The sequence below is a fragment of the Grampus griseus genome (genome assembly GCF_964374135.1).
Source record: "Grampus griseus genome assembly, chromosome: 2".
Taxonomy (NCBI): domain Eukaryota; kingdom Metazoa; phylum Chordata; class Mammalia; order Artiodactyla; family Delphinidae; genus Grampus; species Grampus griseus.
This window is the reverse complement of record NC_139018.1, coordinates 158,335,763-158,351,666: the sequence shown is the minus strand read 5'-3', so window position 1 is coordinate 158,351,666 and position 15,904 is coordinate 158,335,763. Positions and strand designations below refer to the sequence as shown.

The 15,904-nt window shown below is 42.8% G+C and overlaps 1 protein-coding gene across 1 annotated transcript in view; it reads left to right on the top strand.

Moving 5' to 3' along the window:
* Window positions 1-15,904, top strand: part of APBB1IP (amyloid beta precursor protein binding family B member 1 interacting protein) — a 102,866-nt gene that overhangs the window by 45,557 nt on the left and 41,405 nt on the right. The window contains exons 4-7 of the mRNA XM_082648815.1: window positions 2,979-3,271; window positions 5,904-5,981; window positions 13,209-13,368; window positions 14,536-14,657. Coding sequence (XP_082504941.1) covers window positions 2,979-3,271; window positions 5,904-5,981; window positions 13,209-13,368; window positions 14,536-14,657 — 653 coding nt within the window. The remainder of the gene's footprint in view (window positions 1-2,978; window positions 3,272-5,903; window positions 5,982-13,208; window positions 13,369-14,535; window positions 14,658-15,904) is intronic.

Here is a 15,904-nt window from a genome sequence, read left to right as displayed (position 1 = left end):
TTACAATGAATCTTGAAGTGATTGCTTCCAAATTAATGAGAATTCACTGCAACTCTTGGAAAAGATTTTCCAAAGACTTGCAGTGCCAACCAAAAGAATAAAGAACAAAATAATAGAGAAGCCTAGTTACAGAAATCCAGAGTTCCAAGTTTTATTTCCATCACTCACTGGGTTCCTTTGTTTCTGTCATTTTCAGTAAGTTTTAGATTAAACCTTAAGGTTCGAATAACTGTATCTTGATAAATTATAGTACATCTCTTCTGATTTCCTCTTTTTCCCACCCTCTTTTCTATCTTCCATATAAACTTATTATTTCTGTCAGTCGTTTCCACTGCAACATGGAATGATGGTAACATTCATGAAGTTTCAGAAAACCAACACACTTTTGTCAAATTATGACGTTAATAGAGAACATATACTTGCATATATGAACAGTGCAGATTTGCCTGACACACTCATAACAGCTGAATAATCAGTTCCATTAAAATTTAATCAGTAATTTAGTTGTAGTAAGCTCAACTAATGCTTTCGAAGCACTTATTACCTTGTATCAAAAAATTACTGAAAATGTCAGAATGCAAGAAACCCAGCAATACATAAACATAGTCATGTTAAAAGACACTAACAAGAAACTCGTGCCATTAAGGAGACAAGACCATTAAAAAAGTACTGATATGTACTGAAAATTAAATTTGTTGGGAATTACAATAGGAATAGATTTTTTTTTTCTACTGTCTTCCCTTAAAACATTGCTTAAAATGAGTCAAAAAATACTTCACCCAAAGTTATTTGGAGAGTTAACGATAAACTTCTGAACAGAATCCCCAATTCTTTATCACTCAATCCCATACCAATATGTTGAGGATTATAATTTGCTTTGGAAATTGTTACTATATGTGTTACTGTGGGAATTTTGTCCCTAAAATTTTTATAAAGGATTAAAATCATTTGCTGTGTGTCTACAGTCACAATGTAATTGATGACACTAGAAAATTAGGAATATGCTTCATTAGGTCTACACATATTTTCTCTGAGATTTTTAAAATTTCACTTAATTTTATGAAAAGCTATATGCAAAACAGCGGTGGCTTAGAAGGAAAATGCTTTTTACCTGGTTAAGAGATCCAAACTCAGTCCCAGTGCTGTACATAGAACTATTGGCATTAACGTAATATGCTATATGGTGTTTATGCTGATGATGTTTGGCAGTAAATGATTTCACCATGCTTTCTGCTCATTTGTTTCTGAGAGGGCTTCATTTCCCCTGCCCGCATTTCCTCAATCCAGTTCACGCTGCACACAGCAGCTAGAATTCTCCCCCTCATGATCACTTCCACCTTGCCCATACTTTGTTCATCACACTCACCATCCGGTGACTGCCTGATGGACAAAGTGCTGTAGCAACGCGACTCACGGCCACGGCTCCCCGTATGCCACGTGGTCTAATCAGCTTTCAGGATCCCGGGTCTTATCTCCACAGTAATCTCTCACGTGGAAGAAATTCCAGTGAAAATCGTCCTCCCTCACCCTCACTCTGAAAATTTGGGTATGCCCTTTCCTTTAAGAGTTAACTCCCAGCTCACTGTCTTATGAAGTCTTTACCACTTAATCCCAATTAAAAAAAATTTTTTTTTCATTCCTTAACCCCCTTGGTGCTTTATTTCCTGCTATTAAATATTTATCATTAACTGCTCTTTCTGTGACGTGAGAGTTCCTATAGTTGGATGGTGTGCCCACAGAAACTCTGCCCTCACCCCAAGTCTCAAGGCGTATTAAATAAATCCCAGTTGGTGGAGACCTACTTTCTTCCAAGTATATTTATCAGTGGTGCTCTGTCTGCCCTCCCAAGACCTGGGGAGAATTTTCCAGCCTCTCCCCTCCCCTACTTTCTTTTTTTCTTTTTTTTTTTTTTTTTTTTGCGGTACGTGGGCCTCTCACTGTTGTGGTCTCTCCCATGGCGGAGCACAGGCTCCGGACGCGCGGGCTCAGCGGCCATGGCTCACGGGCCCAGCCGCTCTGCGGCATGTGGGATCTTCCCGGACCGGGGCACGAACCCGTGTCCCCAGCATCGGCAGGTGGACTCTCAACCACTGCGCCACCAGGGAAGCCCTCCCCTACTTTCTAAAACGCTAAGATCTTGCACGAGAATGTACAAGAATTCTCTACTTAGGCATCTAATCAGGTGCTTGGAGTTGACTTTATAGCTGGCCTGTGAGGTCCCAATGTAGGGAAGACATTCCCCCATTATTTTTCTTTTCTCTTCTTTCTTTCTCTTTTTTTTTTTTTTTGGAGGGAAGTGATTTTTTTTAGCTTTTTTTTTTAAGGTTTTTTTAAGTTAATTAATTATTTTTTTTGGCTGTGTTGGGTCTTCATTGCTGTGCACGGGCTTTCTTTAGTTGTGGTGAGCAGGGGCTTGTTGCGGAGCACGGGCTCTAGGTGCGCGGGCTTCAGTAGTTGTGGCGCATGGGCTTAGTTGCTTTGTGGCACGTGGGATCTTCCCGGACCAGGGATCAAACCCGTGTCCCCTGCATTGGCAGGTGGATTCTTAACCACTGCACCACCAGGGAAGTCCCAACTGAGGTTTAATTGACAAAATTGTAAGATATCTAAAGTGTACAGTGTGATGATTTGGTGTGCATATACATTGTGAAAGGATTTCCCCCATCAAGTTAGTTAACACATCTATCACCTCATCTATTCTTTTTTTTTTTTTAGTGAGAACATTTAAGTTCTACTCTTTCAGCAAATTTCAATTATACCATACAGTGTTATCAACTGTAGTCATCATGTTATACTTAGATCCTCAGACCTTACTCGCCTTATAACTGAAAGTTCATACCCTTTTACCAACCTCTTCCTATTTCCCCCACCCCAGCCCCTTGCAACCAGTACTCAAATGTACTCTTTAAAATGACCTTCGTTAAGTTTTTCTAGGTGCAAATTGTTGTCTTGACCACTAACGTGATTTTCCCTATCAGAGTCCTTAAATGCACTGGAAGACCAAGATTTAGATGCTCTCATGGCGGATCTGGTAGCAGACATAAGAGAAGCTGAGCAGAGGACAATCCAGGCCCAGAAAGAGTCCTCTCAGAGCCGACCTCATTCAGCATCTCTGGATATACCAAGTTTCAGTGGTGCAGCGTCTCTTGGTTACACAGCAAATGTTGCTGCACCGAGTATTAGCCAATATGAGGATGACTTACCTCCTCCACCAGCTGATCCCATGTTAGACCTTCCTTTGCCACCACCCGCTCCTGAACCTCTCTCTCAGGTAAGTCCATGGGGTCAGGACTCTTGATCTCTGCTACCCAAGATCTCTGACCTTCTTCAGAGTGGCGGTTACATTTAAGTTTGTACGCCCAGAGCTCTGAGACTCTAAGAAACAAGAATCCCAGATGTGTTCATTGCAAAGCCAGAGTCTCCGTTAAAGGACACATTGGTGTGTATCAAGGACATATTAGGGCCATATTCAGGAATCGTTATAGTTTGGCTAAAATCTGTATTTGTATGCAACTTTCCCTGGTAATACTCAACCTTTTGGGGTCATGTTTTATTAACTTGGTATGAACTGTGGAAGTGATGTATACATTTCTGTGTCCCTGGTCCTAGTCCAGTACATAAAGAATAGAAGGCATTCCTTACATATTTCAGAATTGAACTAAATGGAATTTTGCTGAATTCGGCAGCCGTATTCAGTAGGGCAAAGATATCTGTGTATCACGTGTAAGGTCATAGTTGGGAGGGGCGTTATGGGGCGGGTAGGTGATGAATGCTTGATATTAATAGATTTCCGGGAAGTTCATATTGTCATTACGTGGGACGTTAACTCATATCTCTCATCCATGCAAGAAGAGCGCTTTAAGGATTTTTCTTAGAGTAAGCCACTTTAAAAATATTTTACAGTAAGAACCTAGCTCTATTTCCTGTGGCTCCTGCATTCGTTGTACTGGGTGATGATCAGTATTCATAAATACGACCCTAGTAACCCTGAAAGTCCCTACAATGCCTTTTGAATGAACAAATATGAAATATAAATCAAATATTAAATCCTATTCATTGCTCTATTGTGTGATTATTGTATAAAAATTATTTGAAAATCGGTGATCCATATAGAGCAGAGGCTCTTTTCCCCCCAATTTTATTGAGATATAATTGACATATAGTATTGTACAGATTTAAGGCATACAACATGATGATCAGATACACATATACTGAGAAATGATTACCATAGCGAGGTTAGTTAACACCTTCATCACCTCATATAATTACCTTTTTGTTGTGCATATGGTGAGAACATATAAGATCTACTCTCTAAACAAGTTTATAATACAGTACTGTTAACTGTAGTCACCACGCTGTACTTTAGATCCCCAGAGCTTATTCATGTTATAACTGGAGGTTTGCACCCTTTGGCCAACATCGCCCTATTTCCTCTGTCCCCAGCCTCTGGCAACCACCATTCAACTCTCTGTTTCTATGAGTTCAGCTTTTTTAGATTCTCACATATAAGTGAGATCATACACTATCTGTCCTTCTCTGTCTGACTTATCTCATTTAGTGTAATGCCCTCAAGTTTCATCCATGTTGTCACAAACAGCATGATTTCCTTTTCTCGTGGATAAATAATATTCCATTGTATATCTGCACCACATCTTCTTTATCCATTCATCATCAACAGTTACTGAGGTTGCTTCCATGTCTTGGCTGCTGTGAATAGTGCTGCCACGGACATGGGAGTGTAGATCTCTTCAAGATATTGATTTCATTTCCTTTGGGTAGATACCCAGGAGTGGAATTGCTGGATCATATGGTAGTTCTATTTGTAAGTTTTTGAGGAACTGCCTTACTGTTTTCCGTAGCAGCTGCACCAATTTTACATTCCCACCAACAGTGCACAAAGGTTTCCATTTCTTCACTTCCTCACCAACACTTTTTTTTTTTTTTGCGGTACAAGGGCCTCTCACTGTCGTGGCCTCTCCCGTTGCAGAGCACAGGCTCAGGACGCGCAGGCTCAGCGGCCATGGCTCACGGGCCCAGCTGCTCCGTGGCATGTGGGATCTTCCCGGACCGGGGCACGAACCCGTGTCCCCTGCATCGGCAGGCGGACTCTCAACCACTGTGCCACAAGGGAAGCCCTCGCCAACACTTTTTATCTCTTGTCTTCGATAACAGCCATTCTAAAGAGCAGAAGCTCTTAATATAGGGTCCATGAAGAGGTCAAGGAGTCTGTGATTCCCAGCTGTCTGCAAAGTCAATGCATATGTGAAGCTTTATGGGCTTCATTGCTTTAAACATATTCCTAAAGGGGTTTGTGGCTCAAAAAATATATAAGAACTACTGGTATAAGAAGATATATGTCTGCTTTGGGCTCATAAAATATTTCACTCTCTTTTCTGCCTGCTCATGTGTTTGTCAGTAGTTTGTTGTGGTTTTTTGGGGTTTTTTTTGTGAATTATAAGTTTAAGTTTGATTGGGGAAGATAAGGACCCTTTAGGAATCTAATAAAAACTAAGAATCCCAGAAAACACATACTAATTCAAAAGAATGTGTATAATTTCAGGAAGTGCTCAAATCCCTTGAGATTCACCTATAGATTCCTCAGGTTAGACCCAATTTTGAACCAAACAGAGATTTTTGCAGACTAAATATGTGAAACTCTGAGTCATCATTTCATCTTTTAAGTTACTATTCCTAAGATATAAAGGGTGACTGTCTTCTGTATCTCCAGGTTGAAGATTTCTGTTACAGTTACTTAAAGTTTGAAAATCAATCATATGAAATTTGGTGCCCTGTATAACACAGCCTTCTGTCAATATAAAGTGACTAAGACACTAACGATGGCAAGGGTACTTACTCCCTGGTGTTATTTAATGGACTGTGTTGAATGTCTTGTCATTTTACAGGAAGAAGAAGAAGCCCAGGCCAAGGCTGATAAAATTAAGCTAGCGTTGGAAAAACTGAAGGAGGCCAAGGTCAAGAAGGTAAATTATGAATCACTTTTGCGTGGGGCAGTCAAATTAATGACTTTTTATTATGCTTAAGCCTAAAAAAGATTTTAACTTCAAGTGGTGCTTTCCAATGAGTTGTAGTTTTTTAAATTTAAGGACAAAGAGAAATGATTCTTTTAATGACCTCGCTTGACTCATTGGTGATTGATAAATAGGGGACCTGCGTTAGTGTAAATATGGAGGTTTCCAAGTCTCTACCCCCAGGGCTCCCTCCCCTAAGGATGCACTCTGGGTTCTGCTCACTCTTGGGTAATGGCAGGTGGCGCCCCCTTCTGGGGGCGAGTTGGCGAGTCAACTGGGTCAGAGTTCAGCTTCTAGTGGCATCACCTCATTTCCACGATGGCTGTTTTGCATTTTATATACCCCCTGAGGCAGCCCCCAGCCTGCCCTGGATGTCCAAGTTCTCTCCTGAAATACTAAATGTTCTTTTGGCTAGAGCTGTGTGTTCAAAGTTGGCGTAGGTTTTGAGTGACCTGCCTCGACCCTATTGTCCCAATAAGCCTGCAATTTATTGTGCTTTTTCTGTAGAGCATAGGTTTTTCTGGAGACACATATATTGTGTTATATCAGAGACACATGTATTTAAGCTCAGGAGAAGCATCTACCTAATAATAAAGTGTTAACAATAGTTAGGTAAATTAAGAGAAAGATAAACAGTCTCACTTCGACTCCTGAAGCATATACCGTGGCTGAGAGTCGTTAAGAACTTTTTGCTTACAGTTGGGTGAATTATTCTTTTCATACAGGGCATTAGATTTTATGTTCCTGCAGCACCTCTCATGGTTCCTTGAATGAAGGATTTCAGTACATGTTGATCGATATTTAATAAATATTCCTTGACTACTCCAGGATCCAGACTTCCAAGGTTCATCTATGAGAATTTTTTCAGGTCATTCTGGTTCCATTCATTTCAGGCATGCATGAACCTTTTTATCATTTTTCTTCCCCATTCTCTATGTATGATTGCATTCTATGGTCGGTATTGAACTGATACATCCTCGGCTGCCTTCTCCCCCCTTGTCCTCACTCTGTGAACCCCTGGTTAAATCCAGCCTGGGCCTTCAGTGCTGCCTGAGCTTCCAAGTCCAGTCTCTCTCCCACGAACCTAGAAAACTACTTCCACCTTGTCCTCTCTCTGAAAATCTCCAATACCTCCTTCCTCTCCCACATTTTCTCAGCCCATTGCACTGAGAAGTAGAAGCAATCCAAAGAAAGGTTCTACAAGCCCCCAACACATTTGCCTCCCTACCCGCCTGCACTTGTGGCAGGTGGCCCATGGTCTTTCCTGCTCCTGTGCATGGACTGCCATGTTTCTAAGACCAGTCCCCCTCGTGTGATTCTCTTCCCACCTCTTTTCTTGTCCCTCCTCTGCTCAAGGATGTCCCCCCCCACACACACAGTAAAGCCCAAATCCTCACAACGACATCAAGTCCCTGCATGATCTGGTTGCCAGCCCTCTCCCTCACCCTCTGTTCTAGCTTACTGGTCTCACTGCTGCTCCACAGATGTTCCAGGCATGCCTCTGCCTCGGGACCTTTGTGCCTTGCGGTCCCCCTGCCTGGAGAGCTCTTCCCCAGATTCCAGTGGGTTCTCTCTGTCCCTCACTAGGTCTGGTCACCTGTTCAGTGCCATGCACACACACACCCCTGACATCCCTTACCTTCCCCCTGCTTTCCTTCCTCCCCGTACAGCGTACTGTCCAGATTACTTGTTTATCCTGTTTAATGCCTACCTCCCCTCCCCACCCCCAGGGAAGCTCCTCCAGGGAGTTTTGTATTTTCTTTACCGATGCATCCTCATCTCATAGAACAGGTGCTAGGGGTACAGAGAGGTGAACCAGTCAGGTGAGGTCCCTGCCTGTGTAGACTTCACTTCTAGCTGGGGAGAGAAGTGCTATGAAGAAAATAAAGCTGGAAGGAGTGATACTGCCCAAGGGAATCTTTTTTTTTTTTAATTGAGGTAGCATTGGTTTATAACGTTATGTAAGTTTCATGTGTACATTCTTATATTTCTGCTTCTGTATACCCTAGAGTGTGCTCACCACCCAAAATTTAGCTTCCATCCGTCACCATACTGTTGATCCCTTTACCTCTTGAGCAGGAGGGAAAATGGGAGGAGCTGAGGGCAGAAAGGCAGGTGGGGTCACAGGGTCTCACAGGTCTGACGAAGAGTTTGGAACATATTGTCAGTGCAGTGGGAAAGCATTTGGCCGCACCATGCAGCATGCGGGATCTTAGCTTCCTGTCCAGGGATTGAGCCTGTGGCCCCTGCAGTGGAAGCGCAGAGTCCTAACCACTGGACCTCCAGGGAAGTCCTCATATGAGGGTTTTTAACAAGGGATAATATATGGTTTTTAAAGATCGTAGTGGCCATTGTGTGGAAAGTGGATTGTAGGGGAAGGGATGAGAGCAGGGTGACCTGTTTCATAGCCGTCTCTCTAGCACAAGACCTCACTGTAGATAAACATGTACTGAACCAAGTTACAAATGGATGGCAGGGGAAGATGGGCTGTCTTCGGTTGCCGACTTTCCCTTTGGAGATAAAAAGACAAGAGAAAATGAGTAAAAATACAATTCATAATTATTTCAACTATGTTAAACCACTGGGTGGTTTATAAAATGGGGGCCACGTTGGAGATACTCTCAGAGGATAAATGAAAAGAGAAGTTGGTTCTTAGATTAAAAGGTAGAACCCGGGACTTTCCTGGTGGCGCAGTGGTTAAGAATCCACCTGCCAAGGCAGGGGACATGGGTTTGATCCCTGGTCTGGGAAGATCCCACATGCCACAGAGCAACTAAGCCCATGTGCCACAGCTACTGAGCCCGCATGCTGCAACTACTGAAGCCCGTGGGCCTAGAGCCCGTGCTCCGCAACAGGAGAAGCCACCACAAGGAGAGCCCGTGCACCGCAACGAAGAGTAGCCCCCGCTCGCTGCAACTAGAGAAAGCCTGAGTGCAGCAACGAAGCCCCAACGCAGACAAAATAAATAAATGCATTTTTTAAAAATATAAAAAATAAGGTAGAACAACTAGCATATTTGGCCAGTTTGCTTAACTGGAGATGAAGAGAACAAGGAGGAGAAAGCAGTGTTTCCACAGAACTTTGCCATAATTTAGTTGAGGTGAATTGTAACAGTAGCAAAAAGCACCACCTGCCTCTAGTCAACAAAGCAGATGTGAAACAGAAGCAGTTCTGATCAGTGGGAGAGGAAAGAAAATTAAGAAGCTAAGGTGTATATTTTTTCTGACTTAGGACCCTCCAGAATTATTTCTAAAAACAAAAGGCTGTGTGGCACAGAACACCAAAAAAAAAAGCTGAGTCATACTCATCCATTAATAAAGTAACTAAGATGTACTAACACATAAGCTACAACATGTTTTATAAAGGATGGAATCAAGTTTATCTGAAGTACTTTGCCCTCAAGTATTCTGTGGGGTGTTGACATCACTTTGGATCACGAAGAACGATGTACACAGTTTGTGTTGCAAAGCTGTTGGAACTGGAAACAGAATCGGATTCACTCATTGATTTTGTTTCTTTGTTTTAAAGCTCTGTGACACAGGAGACCAATTCCACTTGTAAATTTTATCATAGAAGCAAAAATGTATTTATTGCAAATGATTTAGGGCTGGGATAATTTTGTATTTATTAGTTTGCAAAAGAAAAAGAAGAAATGATAAAAACCATTAACTCTTTACCATGATGGATTAGAAAGCGGAAGTCTTTTCATGCTTGAGTCATTTTACTCTATATCATATGGTGTTGGTATGAAAGGTACTCAGCTTGCTAGTCGCCTAACTGTGACTTAGGGTGTCACGTGTTGGTATATAGCTACCCTTCAGCTTGTAAATGTGAAGAAAGCTGTGAAGAAGACTGAATATGATTTCTTCTTGCTAAAAGTCATCAGCCTTCTCTTGTTTTTTTTCCCCCTAAGTTTTATAATTGTGGACATTGGTAACTACATATGGATTAAATTTAGTTTGCAATTTCTGCCCAAAAAACCCCCAACCCTTTCATAATTGCGTCATTGTCAAATTATGTGATTTAGTTTTTTTCTCTCTTTGAAAGCAAAACACCAAGCTATGTTTTATTTTCTCAAGAATTCCTAAGCAAGAATGAAATGTGGTCAGACATCACTGATTTTTTCATCAGGAAGATTGTCTTCTGAATCCTAACACTGGTAGTGTTTCTTAGGACGTATAACTACTTTATAGCAATATTCCTCAGCTGAGAGCAGCAGGTATGCCTTCCACAGAAAATAAGCCATGGTCATTCCACTATTTGAGGCATTTCTGTTTTCCACACAACCATCCACGTCTGATTTCTCTGGTCAGATGAATGGGTCTTTGACATTGTAGTAGTTGGGCCTATTGTTTCATTATTTTATTTTATTTTTTTAAATAAATTTATTTATTTTTGGCCGCATTGGATTTTCGTTGCTGCATGTGGGCTTTCTCTAGTTGCTGTGAGCCGGGGCTACCCTTCCTTGCGGTGCATGGGCTTCTCATTGCGGTGGCTTCTCCTGTTGCGGAGCATGGGCTCTAGGTGCACAGGCTTCAGTAGTTGTGGCACACAGGCTCAGTAGTTGTGGCTTATGGGCTCTAAAGTGCAGTCTCAGTAGTTGTGGCACGTGGGCTTAGTTGCTCTGTGGTATGTGGGAACTCCCAGACCAGAGGTTCCCCACTGAACCCCTGTCCCCTGCATTGGCAGGCGGATTCTTAACCACTGCGCCACCAGGGATGTCCTGGGCCTGTTGTTTTAAATACATCAAAAGATGTACATACAGGGACTTCCCTGGTGGCGCAGTGGTTAAGAATCCGCCTGCCAGTGCAGGGGACACGGGTTCGAGCCCTGGACCTGGAAGATCCCACATGCCCCGCGGAGCAACTAAGCCTGTGTGCCACAACTACTGAGCTTGTGCTCTAGAGCCCGTGAGCCACAACTATGGAGCCCGTGTGCCACAACTACTGAAGCCTGCATGCCTAGAGTCCATGCTCCGCAACAGGAGAAGCCACCGCAATGAGAAGCCCACGCACGGCAATGAAGACCCAACACAGCCAAAAATAAATAAATAAATTTATTTTTTTAAAAAAAGATGAACATACAACGAAAACAACTGTCCAACTAGACGTTTCTGGGCTACAGGTTTTCAAGGGAAAAAAAGTATTCTTTGGACAAGCCTGGAATAATGGTCTCATTTGAATGGTTCCAGGAGCAGGAAATGCACCTTTATTGCCCTGATGTCTGCATTTGAGTCTTAGGTGTGCAAGTGTGGGAAGAGCAGATACTAGGTGTGCTTCGACTTGTGGTCCTTGCCTGCTCTTCGTCCAGATTCTTATCACCATCCACACCCTTGGTTGCTCTCAGTAACTCTGCACAGAAATCCACAGGAATTGCATTCTTCACTGTTAACTACACACTGTCTTCAAGATCCAGTTGGGTGGGAGTGGGACCAGAGGGGCAGTTTCCCTGCTGCTCAGAATCTAACCCAAACTTTGAGGGAAGGAAGAAATGTTACCACTTGTATGACCTCTCTCTTCACTCCATCTAAACACTTTTTAAAAATAATGATGAGCCTCATATGTGAATAACCAGGACCAACCTTAGACAGACAGAATAGGCAGAACTTGTCCCTAACTATCTCATGCTTCTCTTTTCAAGTTAGAATAGAAGTTTAAGCAAGAGTGTCAGGGGGTTCTGGTTGACGATGTTGCTTCTGGGAATTCTCTGCTGGCAGCCTGTGGAGTAAGTGCAGGCACTGCAGGCTGGAGTTTGGGCAGGGATGGTCTGGAAAGGGAAAGGCAGCCCTTCCTTCCCGTGTGGCACTCAAAGATGGACTCTAACTAGAGCTAACTCCCACTTAATCAGGGAGGATCAGTGATCTTGGCAAAGAATAAAATAAGAACGTAGATCTTCCCAGAAGGAGTTATGGAAAATCTTCCCTTAAACATAAGTGTCTAATAGATGTGGGCTTCATGGGCACGTTTCCACTGTTCCTTTTGAAGACTGGATAGATAGCACCGTTATAACCTGTAGCACTCATAACTAACAACTGCTGGAACTAAAAATATGCTACAGGGCTTCCCTGGTGGTGCAGTGGTTGACAGCCCGCCTGCCGATGCAGGGGACGTGGGTTTGTGCCCCGGTCCGGGAGGATCCCACGTGCCGCGGAGCGGCTGGGCCCTTGAGCCATGGCCGCTGAGCCTGCGCGTCCGGAGCCTGTGCTCCCCAACGGGAGAGGCCACGGCAGTGAGAGGCCCGCGTACCAAAAAAAAAAAAAAAAAGCTACAAATACACAGGTATCAAAGAAAATCCAAACCCTAGCTGATTAGTTGTTGAATTAATTCTGTTATGTTACATCAGAATCATGGTCTCTCTTAGGGATCAGAAGTTTTAATAACCTTGACAAGTTGTCTGGGAAAAATCAGTGAAATCCTGTGCCCTTAGGAGTAAATTCTCACACCAAACCGTCCAGATTAGGAATAAGGTAGCTACCAATTTGACTGTGAACTCAATGCAGTAAATTTTTTTTTAATCAAATGAAAAGTGCATTAGGTCACTCATTGGCCTGCATGCCTCCATAATAGCGCTTTCTCAGTCTACATTGATCTGGCTTAGTCCGCCTCTAATCTCAAACGTGTCCTGCTGGGACACCACCTGCCTCTCGATAAGACCCCTCGGTGACGCTGTCACTCTGCAACTTCCGACCTTCAGAGAATTGTAGATTAACCAACTTGGTCTTAACCTGTGTCATAGAAGTCTCGGGTTGCATGAAATGGGACCCAACTCCAGCTAAGCAGGGCAGAAGAATTTATTACAAAGGTACCGGCACGGCTTTCAGCTAAGCAACGCTTCTGGGCTCTGAGGTGAACCGGAAGAAGTAACAGAAAGATGTCAGGGAGGCCGGCAGGCAGCACTTCTTGGGTTGTGTTCGTTTTCTCTCTCCCTCACCAGGATGCAGAGTCTCTGAAAGCTGGGCAGGGACTTCACTTATTGTGTATTTATTTCTGTTTTTGTGAACTGGTTTCTCTACGTTTATATTCCTGGCACCTTAAACAAGTGCTTGGCATATGAGTGAGTTTGTGGGACACCTTCTTACTTAAATTCGCAGAAGAGATAGGAACATTGAAACCTTAACCTCAGTGGGTGGCCTTCTACAGTTGCTTGAATTTACTGGCTGCCCTGTGGCTTTATCCTCAGCTCGTTGTCAAGGTGCACATGAATGATAACAGCACGAAGTCACTGATGGTGGATGAGCGGCAATTAGCCCGAGATGTTCTAGACAACCTTTTTGAGAAAACCCATTGTGACTGCAGTGTGGACTGGTGTCTTTATGAAATATATCCAGAACTACAAATCGGTAAGTCCCAGTTCCAGCAATTGGCTGTACTCCAAAAAACCTGTGAGTTTGCTTTATTATGGGTTTTGGTCTATTGCGAAGAAGAGTTTGGTTCAAGGCTATCAAGACTCCCCCTGCATCACTTCCCTTAGGTCAGGTTCAGTGCTTGCCTCTTCATTTATCTGTGGCAGAGACTCGGATTGGAGCAGGTGGCCAGACCTTGGGGAATGTAAGCATTATTGCTGCTACTTCTCTAGCAGATCCGAAAGGGAAAGAAAGTGACAGGAGGATACTTCTTACCGCATGATTAGCAAGCTGAGCAGATGGTCGGAGAGCCTGGGTGTCTGTCAGCCGATGGCTCTTTAAAGTTTACTTCTTTATACTCTAGGGTAACTCTGCTGCGGGCCTCACATCACTGCCCGCTCACTCAATGTCTGACACTTTGTCTAGTGGAAGAGGCTCAGCCCGGAAGAGCAAAGGACAGTGGATAGACGTTGATTGAGTTTTTTTTAAAAAGCTAAAAAGCAATTAAAGAAATACTCTGTTACTTCTCATTCTTAATACCACTCATAGAACAATTGTCTCCTGGGAGAGCCTGTTGGAATACAGAAATACATGTTTTAGAAGCTTTGGGTACACATCTTTCTGGAGGAAGTGGTCTGCACAGAAATAACCTCTTGAAGTTTTCTTCAACTCTGTGAGTCAAATAGAGAATTGAAAGCTCTCTAAAGGAAGGTTTAGGGTTGGTTCCGAAATATATTGTTTTTTTAGCATTTTAGGGAGTGATGTTTTATAGTACTCATCACTTATCTCACAATTTCTCACAATTTCATTCAAAGTTGTTTACCCAATTATTGCTTAATTGGCCTCCTTCCATATAGGATGTTGCCTCCACCTGGGGCTATTTAAAATAGTCAAAAATTCTAACATGAAATAAAGAGCAATGGCTGACCATTATCGCTACATTGTAGGTTCATCTGCCATGTTTTTAATGGAAAATAAGTTGAAGACCTGAGACTGAAGAATACACATAATAGAGATGTTACAGTGTGACATCATGTAAGAATTAGGAATTTCTAGAAACTGATGAGAAGTATGAAGCATCGTGTTAACTCAACACCAGCTTATTTCTCTGTTGGAAACCCTGATGTCTTGGGTCTGAAAGAATGCTTTTCCTTGTTTTATCAGAAAGGTTTTTTGAAGACCATGAAAATGTTGTTGAAGTCTTATCAGACTGGACAAGAGACACAGAAAATAAAGTGCTGTTTTTGGAGAAGGAGGAAAAATACGCTGTATTTAAAAACCCCCAGGTAAGATAACTTGTATATTGTTAAACCATATAAAATATCCAATTTTTAATGTCACCTGGGTACTCACCAGCTCATTCATCATCTCACAAAATATCATAAATGTATTCCTTTCAAAGAAACACAAACAACTCTTAGGCCATACGTAAACTAAGAGCCCCTTGAAGGATTCAGAGAGAAAATAATCCATTTTGTTTCTTTTGATTCAGCATCCAAAATATACCTCTTTGTTGACTTATCCTCCTCTTCTGTCCTTATAGCTCGTTGGCTACATTAATCCAATATATGTGACGCACTCTGAGCCATTAACACTTCATAGTTTAAAGATACCCTTTTCTTTGTTGTTCATATTTGGTGCTTATGGATGTCGGGATAAGTCAAGAGAGCGCCTGGAAAATGTACAACTCTACGTACAGTCTACAAAATAAAAAGTGTCCTTCTCCATATTTGAAAAAGCTTCCTCAAATCATGCGTACAAGGATGTCCTAGACTTGTCCCATGGAAATCTCCAGCCAACTGTCTGCGCATGGCGGGCAGGGAAGTTTCCTCACACAAAGTTGTGTTCAAGCGCTCACCTGCAAAATCTGTTGGAGTTAACCAGGTGAAGAGTAGAGTAGAAGCGAGCATCCTAGGCGGGGTGTGTGTGCAAAGTCCGAGAAGAAAGAGGGAAGTTCTTTTAGGTCATGGGAAATTGTACAGCTGGACCACGAGGAGGAGGTAGGGACAGGGGATGACAGTGCATTCAGATAAATTGTGGAAAAGAAACTGATAGAAATAGCATATTGGGGGCTTCCCTGGTGGCGCAGTGGTTAAGAATCCACCTGCCAACGTAGGGGACATGGGTTCGAGCCCTGGTCCAGGAAGATCCCACATGCTGCGGAGCAACTAAGCCCATGTGCCACAACTACTGAGCCTGCACTCTACAGCCTGCAAGCCACTACTATTGAGCCCGTGTACCACAACTACTGAAGCCCACGTGACTAGAGCCCGTGCTCCGCAACAAGAGAAGCCACTGTAATGAGAAGTCTGCGCACCGCAACGAAGAGTAGCCCCCGATCGCCGCAACTAGAGGAAAGCCTGCACACAGCAACAAAGACCCAATGCACCCAAAAAAATAAAAATAAATTAAAATAAAATAAAAGAAATAGCGTATTGGTTAAAATAAAAGCAGGTCAGTAATGAATGTTTCCAATCACCAGTTCATGCAATCATGATTGTAAGGGGTTCGTTTAAAATATATTTTCAGGCTG